Source organism: Heliconius melpomene, chromosome 10 (genome assembly GCF_056956725.1).
Source record: "Heliconius melpomene rosina isolate 202511_hmr_F chromosome 10, ASM5695672v1, whole genome shotgun sequence".
NCBI lineage: Eukaryota > Metazoa > Arthropoda > Insecta > Lepidoptera > Nymphalidae > Heliconius > Heliconius melpomene.
This window is the reverse complement of record NC_140398.1, coordinates 6,253,277-6,265,481: the sequence shown is the minus strand read 5'-3', so window position 1 is coordinate 6,265,481 and position 12,205 is coordinate 6,253,277. Positions and strand designations below refer to the sequence as shown.

Genomic DNA, 12,205 nt, shown 5'->3' with positions numbered 1-12,205 from the left:
TCAACTTCATCAACAACTCCTTTAAGGATATTTTTTTGTATTATAATATTTTTTGTGAATATATTTTTTTTATAACATTTTTTTTATTTCAAATTAGCAGCAATTAATTAAAAAATCTTTTGTTTAAGAGTATTGAATAGTACTATAATTTAGAAGAATAATAAAAACTCTTAAACATAAATTGAATGTCCTGAGGAATCTAAATGACAAAATTTGTTTATACGAAACAACTTTGATTCAGTACAAAGTTTAAGGATAAATATTTAAAATATTAGCAACAACCGGTCTTTTAAATGCTAATAATAGCCTTTACTGCTTTAAATAAACGTTTTATAAAAACAAAAATATCTTATCATATATTATACAATTTTTATCTCAACATTTCAAAAATTAGGAGAGTGATGAATGAAGTGTTTTAACCCTACGTTCTTTCTGCAAAAAGCGTTAAGTTGTAAATAAAAAAAATGGAAACTTTCTTTTAGATAGGTAAGGTTAGGTTGGCTAATAATGAAAAAAACAATTCAATTCATATAATTTAATATCCAATCTCTGTATTTGGCCACATCAGTATATACAGTATAGGCACTTGGATCACAAACATCGGAATCTTTACGAGCAAGCGTTAGAGATACGATTCCTTTGACATACCAAGCTCCTGGCATATCTTGAAGTAAATAGCCGTAATCTTTTTCAGCATCACGTACAAACACCATGAAACCACCTCCGCTGTCTCCATTGCATGCTGCGGTGCCTAAAATATGTGTAAATTTTATAATGTAGTAGGTAGTTTCTTAACTAGTAACATTAAGCCAAAAAGTAAGTTGTTTAAATTTTATTAGAGGATAAAAATATATTTTTTTAAATATTTATTTTTTTTTGGTTGCCCCAAAATGAAAAAGATCATATAACGAACCTAGAACATCATACAACGAATCATACGACCAAGGTAACATTTTATTTTTTGAAGATATCAGAATAAAAAAATTGTACTATGTATATGAGCTAATAAAATATACAAGATAGAGTCGTCGAAAAATTTAAAGAACGCTACAAAATAAAGTAATAAAGTAATTTTCATTTGATTTCGTTTCGTTGAGTTCTGCCCTAAACAGGCAGAGAAAGTGTGCACTAAGCAGTATAGAGCGTAAACTCACCATTACCGTAACCAGCGCAAAATTTCTTTCCATTTAACATATTAGTGTAGAAAAGTGGCTCATATCTAATACAAGTGACGTCAGTTGCTATAGGCATTGTGGCTTCTCGAAGGTTTTTAGATAATTTTTCTAATTGATCTATGCCCCATCCTGTCACCTGAAAATTTACATTTTATTATTTAAATGTGGAAATATAAGCAACATCATCACCGTCGCAATGGTGTCTGACGGACACTTCAGAATGCGGCGAAAAGTCGGGAACGAATGTATTTTAATGAGAATTTTGTATCTTAACACTAAATTTCCAGGTTTCCTCTGACCACCCTGCTAGATGTGGGATACAACGTGAAAAAAAAATGCATCGAAAAAGTTAAATATCAAAATTCCTTACCGTACCACTTATTTCATATGAATGTAACTGATCGTATATTTCATCAAGCCATATACAAGCTGGTTGGACATAATTGTTAAAAACAGCTTCTGAACTTAGTTTCAATAGTGCTATATCATTATCTAATGTCTTATGATTAAAATCCTCATGTACAATTACTTTGTATACCTGAAAATATATAAAAAAGTAGTGATTATAATTAGTTTTTAAAAAAAAAATTTTTTTGGGTTTTTGAAGCATCTAACGTCAACAAACTATACTTGGTCAATAAAAGAGCTGTGATTTTTCAGGACTGTTATTTTTCGTGTGGAAGTGTAAGTTCTAACAGTATTATGTATTTTAGAGTAAAGAGCATATCCATTATGAGAGACTAAGTAAACTTGAGTAACGCTTTTGTATAGATTTTTTAAGCAACTTCTTTATTAAACTCCATTTTTTGTTCAGTAGGCAGAGGACGATCAAGCCATCGGATTGGTCTGGGTGCTTATAAGGTGTTTGTAAGGATTATAAGGACTCAAAATAGTCCGTAAATAATAAATATAAAATTAAAGTTTTCATACTATAACGTATTTTGACTCAGTTTTAAACAAACTTAACAATGTATGGCATTATAAAAGCCCATGTAGTGGCTGGTAAAAATAAACGTACATTTTCTACACTATTCTTAAAGGGCCCCACTTCCAAGTTAGTAAGTACGCATACTGTCTTAACTATATATTAATTAATTTAATCCTTAAAATTTCAGCTTTGCTAAAATGACGCAGGTCTGGGAACCTGGGATCTCAGTCTATATATATACTTGTATGCACTTTGTACCTTGTAATGTACTTGTATGTGTGAATGTATACATATTATGTATTTTTGCAATGTTTAAAAACGAAATTTGGATCATAGGTCGCTTTTTCATCATATTTTCTCATTGATTTATTTGGCAAAGACGACGATTTAATATTTTTTGTAATATTTTAACAGCTTACATTTAAGATTAAAAACTTAAAAGAAATTATCATATATTTAGATATTGTAAAATAAGTATTTAAAATCAATTTTTATATACCTCTCTATCTTGATTAGTTATTTCTTGTCCAATGAGAGCATATTTACCCAAAGTCACTCCAAGTATTTCTGGATTTACTGGTGCTCCTCGGATTGTGGCACAATGAGCAGCTGCACGAAAATAATAGAAAAGTTTCAAAACTAACAGATTTGCATTAATAAAAACCGGGCAAGCGCGAGTCCACTTCGCCCACCGAGGACTTGCCATTAGCCATTAGCTTTGCCAGAGCCCTTTTATCTGATATTTCACTTGAACTAGGGGCTTTAATACTAAATTTTGCCCCCTTTTTAAGGCTATTTTTTAGGATTTAACCACAAATGTATTGTATATATGTATTGAGGTTTTCAGAATTATAGGTCAACAGGAAGTACCCTATTCATTTTACATCATTTTACAGTGTGTCAATCCGCATTTATTGCTATTTAAACGGCCATATCTTTTTTGAAAGTAAATGTAGAAATACCAATCGTAGATCTAAGTTGGTATATGGTTAGAATTTCAACTCGACATCTCCAACCATTTCTAAAAAAAAAAGGCTCTTGACAGACAGACAGACAGCGAGACGGACGGGTCGAAGGAACAAAGTGATCTTATAAGGTTCCTTTTTTCGTTAAAAGTAAAAAAAACATAAAAACAAATCTCACTAAATTAAAATATGGAAATTTACCCATAGTTCATAACCAGTTCAGTACAAAGACCAGTTAAGGTAAACAACGAAATAAAAATCTTAATAAAGGAATTATATATCAAAATACAAATACAAATTAGGTTCATCTAAACAGCAAAATAGCGTAAGTTCTTTAACACTAGAAGCGCCGCCGTCCCATTTTTGACCCAAACGCAAGGTTGATTGTATATAACTTTTTTATTTGTTAATTTATGTAGATGATTTTTTTTACTATTACCAATTTTACACCTTTATTTAATTAAAAATATAAATAATTTTATAGCAGTCATACTTTTTGTAAAAAAATTAGATTTACCTAGAACTGCCGCTGGGTCATTTTTGTCCCGCCATTATTATTTTATTATTTGAGGATATAGTTTGACATATTTTCATGGAAAATGGAGGGGAAAGGGCAATGCGGGGGCGGAAAAAAATTGAATAGTAGGTTTAGCAGTCAATGCCTAAGTTTTTAGGGTTCTGTAGCTTTTAAGGAAAAAAAACCCTTATAAGATCATTTTTGTGTCCATCCGTCTGTCTGTGCCTTTATCTCAGGAATGCTTGGAGAAATCGAGTTGATATTCATATGAGTATATGAATATGAACTATATGACGAACTACAGTCCCTTGATTTCCTGAAAAAACGCCCTTAAAAAAAGATATGACTATTTATATAGTAAAAAACATGTATTTCGACACTATAAAAGGAATCAAATTAATAAGGTACTTTCAGTTAACTTAGAATTATGAAATTTGGCAGCTAACATCTACATGTAGTACTAGTACAGGAAAAAATCTGAAAACTATAAATTTATGTATAAATCTTTAAAAATAATAGCCTGAAAAGTGGGGTAAAATTGGTGTCAATACTAAATTTTGCCGCTAGTCCAAGTGAGGTATCAAATGAAAGGATGACTAAGCTAGGCTTGAATTTCAGAAAAACACTTGATACCAAATGTGGGCAATTGTAGGGTAGGTAGAGGGAACCTGGGAACCTAGTGCTATGCACTCCGCTGGCATTTTCCGCTGAATTCTGGAGGCATTACCACGCAATGTTATAAATCATCTGTGATGTATCACTGATGAAGAATATATTAATGCATTACTTGGCCTAATAATAATATTAACTAATTTCAATAACTTATAATTTTGTAAGAGTTATTCAGTTAGTTGTCACGCCCTTAGAACGTATTAGAAATATTTGATTCTTTTTTTGTGTTTTATTTTTTGGTACTTTTATGTTTGTAAAAGAATAAGAATTGATTATTAAATATGGTCTACATATTTTACGAATTATTTTAATAATATTTTTTTTGTATTATACCAACAATCAACGTATATAAATAATAAATAAGTAGAATGGGACAAATTTGTCACAACGGCGGTTCAAGGGGGGTATCAATCTTCGGCACTTCTAGTGTTAATTTACCTGTTAAAACTAAAAATGTTGATAAAAGCGTTCCTCCACATATATATTGTAAATTCCCCCCTTTCAATCTATATATGGCTGTATGCCACGGCCAGTCGCCAGCCTTCGCTCCAGATCCACTAACTATCAACTGTGTCGAGTGATGATTTAACCTTCGGCGACCACAAGATTTATTTGGCGCTGTACTCCAAAATTTCGTTACATCTGTTAAATCAGCACTTGTATCGAAATATGTCTAAAAATAAAAGAAAAAACTGGTTAAGGGTATAAAATGAAAATAAATAATATACATTCTTCAAAATCTCACATAGTATTGACATTGGGAAGAATCAAAATTAAAAAAAAATAACAAGTTTATTAAGTTTAACTCCAATTAGCAAGATGAACGTTCCTTCATCTTTTATTTTTCAAATGTCCAATTTCTGTAATTGGTAGATTGGAGCTCATCTCACATACAAGATAGGCAGAGGGAACCTAATATTGAAATTCTTGGTGTAGATACATAAGCTTATACTTACTAGATCAGGATCTTTGCAATTTTCTTGTCCATTTATTTTTAAACTCAATATGTAAGGTGGCTGGTGAGGATATCTCTTCCCATTTATAGTAAATAAAAAATCTTCTGCATCTTCCAAAATTATAAAATTAAAAACGTTATTGATAGAATCTGTGTCTGTTGTAAATTTTGCATTATTATTGCCCTGAAATTTAAAACAGATTATACGCTATATATAATCAAACAGAGAAAATTAAATAATTTTTATATCTATAATAGATATGACACAGGTTACAGGTGACATATTTTATAGATATGACATCACATTTAGATTGTGGCATGTCATATGCCTCATCGATATATATATATAAAAAAGGAGATGTTCCCATTGACTGAGGTCGTACTTCACGGACGCACAGCCATAACCGCTGATGAAAGATAGGTGAAATTTGGACAGCAGTTTATTTATATAATGTGAACACCATTAAGATTGATTGAAATTTTTTAACCCTAAAGGGATGAAAAATAAGGGTGCACCGATTTTTATAAAATTGGAAATTCAGACTCCTAAAACATTTAATTGAACTCATTTTTTTAGAACTCATCCCCTAAATTGAAAATAATTTCATAAATATTCGTATAGTTCAAGTGGGCGCAGCCGCCTAGGTACGCTAATAACTAATAAAAACTAAGATTACAATTACTTTGCTCATTTTAGTGCGTGAGGATTGATGAGAATTTATAAGGAGAAATTACTAATGATCTTTAAAATAAGCAGAACGTGGAGAACAGAAGCTTTACTTAACTAGTAAACCTAGTATTAACTAGGTAGTTTAAATAAATGATAAATAAAAAACACAAAAACACGCTATTGTGAAAAAAAAAATACTAAAAGTAAATATGTATCTTATCATTGGTTCTTAGGAATGGAATGACTTAATGGATAACAGAGTCTCTTAACACTGGGTTCCCAAGTTCACTCAGCTTATCCTGCTATGGTTGCGGAATATATCGTTAATCCAAAAAAAAATAACTTACTAAAATCACATTTCCTTGAGCGTCCAGTTTTACTCTAACTTCTGTCCCAGAGGATAATTTTTTTCTAATAACAATTCTGTACCCGCCGCTTATGCCGGGAAAAAAATATGATTTAATTTCTTCGTTGCCTTTACAACAATTTCTGGCGTATTCAGGTCTACTGTGAATTTGAGTATTTTTAACTTCTAGTATGGCACAAGATAAAATTACATAAAAATAATATACAATCTTCATTTTTTTCTTCTATTAATTTCAATGTACGGCTGTCTTTAACTTTTATCTGAAAACAACGGATAACCTATAATTATTTATCTATATCGGTTCGAGTGGGGTCAAGACATTTCAAAGAGTTTGATAAGGCTAATACGTTTTAATATTTTTATTACTTTATAGGGACTTTGGTCTTAAATCTCATGTTCGTTTGGAGTAATTATAGAACCTTTTTTCGCTTCACGCTGTATTCTGCACTTAGTAGGGTAGGCAGAGGGAACCTGGGAACCTAGTTATAAAAGGTCAGTCGTGGCGCAGGGGTACAAAGTGTACTGCAAAATAGACTGCTTGTGGGCTCGATCGCCACTCGAAAAAATAAAATATTTATTTAAATTTATATTTTCATTTCTTCGCTCTGCACTCAACACGCAATGCCTTCAAAATTCTGGTTGGGCAACAGAGTGTCTTAACAGTAGGTTCCCTCTGCTTTCCCTGCTGTGTGCGGGTTATAGCGTGAAGCTGGTTTTATTTTTAATGTTTAGTAATAAGGCACTTTGGTCTTAATTAGGTATTTCATTAATACACTTTCGTTTCCTACTTTCCGCCGAATTGTTATTCCCTACATTGCGCGGCGTTGAATTCTCGCGCTTTGAATTGTTATCAGAAGTCTATCACACCAGATAGCAAGATATAGTTCTCATTCTGCAAGAATCAAGAAAATTAGATAGAAAAGAGGGAACAGTGTCTTAACACTAAGTACCATTTTTTACCACGCTATATAGAAGAACCCCGATAAAACAAATAAATCGGGATTCAACAACTCATAATACGATAAATTAACTAAAATAGTAATTATTATAAAACTTCAAATTCTAACAAACCTGCTTCTCAAAATATTTCAAATCTCATCATTCATCAAACAGGTTATTTATTTTGTCTTTTCCTTGTTTCTTTGGTTGCATTGCAATATTATTCTCAAATTTTCTATATAATTTACTATATTATAGTCACTTCACTTATAAATCACATTATTTTTACTATAATTCTATAATTTATAACTTTAAATTGTCCTAATAAAAATAACAAATGGATAAATAGATTATTATGTTACTGAATACGTCTTTATGTGACCGATAGTAAGGTCTCACTAACCTTCAATGTGAATATAATATTACTAGCGGACGCGCGCAGCTTCGCTTGCCTATTTAAGGGTGAATTCTAATAACCCATGAAATGTTTCATACTTAAAAATATTTCAGACTTAAAAATATTTCATTGAACACATGTGTGTTCAATGAAATATTTTTAAGTCTGAATTTCAAATTTTATGAAAATTGGTGACGATTTAAAAAAAACCTATACAAACTTTCAACCCCTTATTTGCACCCTTAGGGGGTGAATTCTAGAAAACGATGAAACACGTGTTCAATTAAATACTTTTAAAAATCTAAATTTCAAATTTTATAAAAATCGGTGCCGATTAAAATTTTTTTCCATACAAACTTTGAACCCCTATTTCACCCCTTTAGGGTTAAAATTTTTCAAAATCTCTTCTTAGTGGATGTCCAGATTACAAAAGTAAACTTTTGTCCAAATTTAACGTTTCTACCATCAGCGGTTAAGGCTGTGCGTGCGTCTTACCTCAGTCAGTGAGGACAAGTCCTTTTATATATATAGATTATAGACCATATATATTATTATAGATATTGTTCTATAATAATATATATGTGTTTATATATTATTATAGAACATTGGTTGTGGATTCGATTCCTGCTCATTGTTAAGACAAGAATGATTGTTAAGGTGGTAGTGAGACTATAAGTCTTAACAATAAGGTTCCCTCTGTCTGTTCTACTGTAATTAAAAAAGTTTTTAAAGCTGTTATTTTTATAATAAATTTTATAGCTTATAATGCCATCTATGCCAATAAAATTGAACTTTTATAATTTTTTTGTTACCACATGTTAAATTTATGCTGATTGTATTCAAATAAATCTACTTCTAAAAGTACTAATCCTTTTAGTCTATTTAAATTTCTTATGCAATATTACTTTTACATAAAACTGAAATATGTTTGTTGTTCTAATTATGTGAATAATATTTTAACTTTATTAAAATTTTGTATTCCAATAAAAAATGTCACAAAAAAATCTTTAAGTTACCGATTTCCGAGTCATGCAAGAATTAATATATAAAAACATACAAAATTTGTATGATTTTTATATAAAGCTCCATCAGTTTTAATAAAGTTTAACTATTTAATATCAAAAGCTTGTTTCAACAAGCCTCTTCTCTGAAGCGTAAGATGTCACTTAATAAATATATAAAAAAAATAAATAAATAAAATAAAAATAAAATAATAAAGCTCGGGCGAATAAAATATTTGAAATTTTAATTTTTTTGCTCTGATAATGAACTAAGAGCTAAGTGGCGTTGAGTTCCGCCCCTCAACACGAGAAAACGGCGGAAAATGGGAAGCGGAGTGTTTTAGCACTAAGTCCCTACGTTCCCTTTGATTACACTGCTTTACTTGAGATACAGAGTGAAACTAAAGAAAGAAAAAAGTCATAAAATTTTGAAAAACAGATACTGAAATAAAATACGGATAATGCTATTGTTAAACTAAAATGAACATTTCGTTGTAACGAGGGGTTTGAAGTCTCTATCATCGCAAAAGCTAACGAACACTTGAACGTTCTTGAATACTAAACAATTGAAGTGGGATTTTCTGTTGTTTTTGAAGAATATAATAAAATAAATGCTACCTTGGTGCAGTTTGGACTTAGTTGACTTATGTGCCTTATAGGTCTTGTGGGTTCCAATTCAGATTTTTTTTTAATATGTTTTTTTTAATGCTTTTTTATTCTTTTCCTTTTTTTTTGATTAGTGGAGTTTAGTCTTGCCGGAGCGAGAGAATTAAAATAATTTCCCCCTGACCTACATCGAACTTACTACCTCGGCTTCTTCTGGCTTCTTGGTAATTTTATATTTTATTTAATTTTTCTGTTTAGCGGATTGGTTTCGATAATAAAGCGCTATTCCCACTTCATAACAATTCATTCATATATATGTGTATATATCGTTTGGACGCTGTGTTGGACAAAGCACGATGTTAATCTCCGTAGTGTTAAGGCACTTCTTTCTGCTGATCCTCCTGGCAGAACCTCAGCGCTTCGTTTTGTCTATGAATTAATTTCATCTCCTCGCTCTGGTATAGCGACGATTTATTTTAATTCGTGATGAATGGAAACATAAATCGTTTTCATTTGATGCCCATATAAGGTAGGTTGGGTAAAATTTGTGATCCGCCATTTTCTCGCAGCAGCGATTTGGTTTTAACAACAATATGGATTATATGTCATTTCATTGTCATTAGAACTGAAGTCGTAATCCAAATTTCAATTCAATCGACTTCTAGCAAGTGGATCAAATCGAGCTCAAGATTTCACATACACCAACAAACTAACACTGCAAGTCAAATAAAGCTTACTTGTTGAATAATTTACTCCCACAAATGAAAATAGAATCTATCATCGAATTTTCTAAATATTTTAATTTATTTAGTGGCTTAAAAAAATTAAAAACACTAAAAAAATCTAAGAATGAACATTAATAAATAGTCAGTTTTAATTGTATTACAAAATAACTAAAAAAATATATAATGGACACGTGTCCGTTTCGTTTTTTATTTTTTCCATTCTAAAATAAGGCTGGCAGGTGGCCGGCTTGAAATAGGTATCGGGCTTTTGAATTGACCCCAGTATCGATACTGTAGATATATTGTACCATATATATAGGTACATATATGTATAATATAGTACTAGTCGTTGCTTGCAACTCAGTTTTCGTGAAGTTAGAGACGTAAAATAGGAAAGAAGTAATACGAACTGATGAAAAAATATAATACGAACAATAAAAATAATTAAGTCTCTCTGTAAGCACGATGGTTGTGGGTTTGATTCCCACTCGGAAGTAAAAGTTAAAGTTCATACACCACTCAACAGTCAACACACAATGTACTTATTAAGGAAAGTAACAAACGCGAAATAGAGTGTCATAACACTAGGTTCCATCTGACTCCCGTTTGACTTACTTTTAACAGTTTGAAATTAAAAAAAGATTTAAGCTGGCTAAAGCTTCCCGTCAAGTAATTTGCAGATTCCACGTCATTAGAGACTGGAAAGTGGTAAATACTCAATATATAACTCTCCAGTACAAGTACCGATTACACTTCTACATATTGTAATGATTATAACAGAATTGCTTTGTTAATTTAGCGTGTATGGAATAAAAACCGGTCAAGTGCGAGTGGGATTCTCTCACCAAGGCTTCCGTACTAATTTTAGTGTTCTAGGTCAAGGGTAAGGACAAATTAAAAAAGTTGAGTAACTTACTTTAGCACTCACTCTTTCATGTTGTTTACAATATATAAGAAATCTATAAAGGTTACGTTTAATTCCATTTTACCCTAACTTCTCAGATTTTCATCTAAATTTAACAATAATTTTCAAATAGCCTTGAAACAAAGAAAGTACATTCCTTTCTTTCTTTTCTCACAGTCTTTCCTTTTTTTATTTACGTTATATATCAAGTAGCTGATCGAATCCAGAATCGTTTACAGTCAATATTTAGTTCTTATGATTAAAACTTTAAACAAATCTACGTACAGGAATAACAACATTCGAAGATACAACATTGTCTATATTATGTGCCTCTGGGACATAACACATGCATGAACCAATCTAAACTGAAGCTGTAACTTATAACTAGATTTAACCGTTTAATTTAATAGAGGTAGATACTGTAGTTAATCTTATACTGCTTAAGAAATCTAATTATATAAATTTGTTTGCAATTAACTAGTCGTTGCCTGCAACTTTCACTGTGTAGACTTCAGGAAGTAAAAAGGGAAAATCTCAGGAAAATTCTATAGTTTTGTCCAGTTCTCACAAGGTATTATAAGTTTTCAGTTGTTGATAAATTTCATAATTGTAAGTCCAAAATACAACTAAAACAAAATGTTCGCCTTTTGATTGCGTTGACTAAGAACCTTTATTTTATTACTCCAAAGGACCGTAGCGTAGATCTGGAAATTTGATATCATTTGCAGCTTCTTCGATGAGCAATCTTGATATTTCTACGAGGTCATGACAGACGAATATGCATACAGACAGACAGACATAAAAATGATCCTATAAGGGTTCCGTTTTTTTCTTTTGAGTTGCAGAACCCTAAAAAACTTGAACTGTAGCCTTTAAAGCTTCCAATATAGCTGATAAGCCGTGTCGTATTAGATGCAGATAGTTTGAGTATAATAGGGATTACTTACTTTAGCTTCAGTTCAACTTTAGTAGCTCGGAGTACCGTGATAATATTTTCATAACAGTTTTTTAAAATTTCACAATGCATATAGCAGGGTAGGCAACCTTATGTTAAGACATTTTGCCCTGCTTCTGATACGAGAATACACATTTAGTTCCGCTACTCAACACACCATGTTTCAAATTCGGGTGAAGAGCGAAGATAGGGGTCTTCGCTCAAGAATCTCTAGTCTATTATTTTATTTGGAGAATAAACATAGGTACTTATAAGATTACTATAACACATATCTACTTATAGCATTGCGCGGGGTTGAGTTCCCCCATTCAACACACAAAGCCTCAATAATTCCGTTAAAAATGGGGAACGGAAGTATCGTAATGGGTTACGCAGATGTTTAACATAACGTCCCCAGGTTCCTTCTGCCTACTGTGCTATATACGGGAT

At 31.3% G+C, this 12,205-nt stretch overlaps 1 protein-coding gene across 1 annotated transcript; it reads right to left on the bottom strand.

The window, feature by feature from the left end:
* Positions 1-520: 520 nt before the first annotated feature.
* On the bottom strand, positions 521-7,578 carry LOC146535321 (chymotrypsin-C-like). Its single transcript, XM_085191357.1, has 8 exons — positions 7,321-7,578; positions 6,230-6,509; positions 5,214-5,396; positions 4,696-4,930; positions 2,603-2,712; positions 1,546-1,713; positions 1,155-1,311; positions 521-751 (listed from the first exon to the last, which is right to left on the bottom strand). The coding sequence occupies exons 2-8, from the start codon at positions 6,461-6,463 to the stop codon at positions 522-524; spliced, it is 1,317 nt and encodes a 438-aa protein (XP_085047483.1). The 5' UTR covers positions 6,464-6,509; positions 7,321-7,578; the 3' UTR covers position 521.
* Between the last annotated feature and the right edge of the window lie 4,627 nt (positions 7,579-12,205).

What these genes read in the sequence shown, in the direction of transcription:
- LOC146535321 (XM_085191357.1), bottom strand. Translation starts at nt 6,463, where the DNA reads ATGAAGATTGTATATTATTTTTATGTAATTTTATCTTGTGCCATACTA. An exon ending in ATTGCAAAGATCCTGATCTA is followed by an intron (nt 4,931 to 5,213) that starts GTAAGTATAAGC and finishes TTTTATTTTTAG; the next exon opens with ACATATTTCGATACAAGTGC. An exon ending in AACATTTTTAGTTTTAACAG is followed by an intron (nt 2,713 to 4,695) that starts GTAAATTAACAC and finishes ATTTTCGTGCAG; the next exon opens with CTGCTCATTGTGCCACAATC.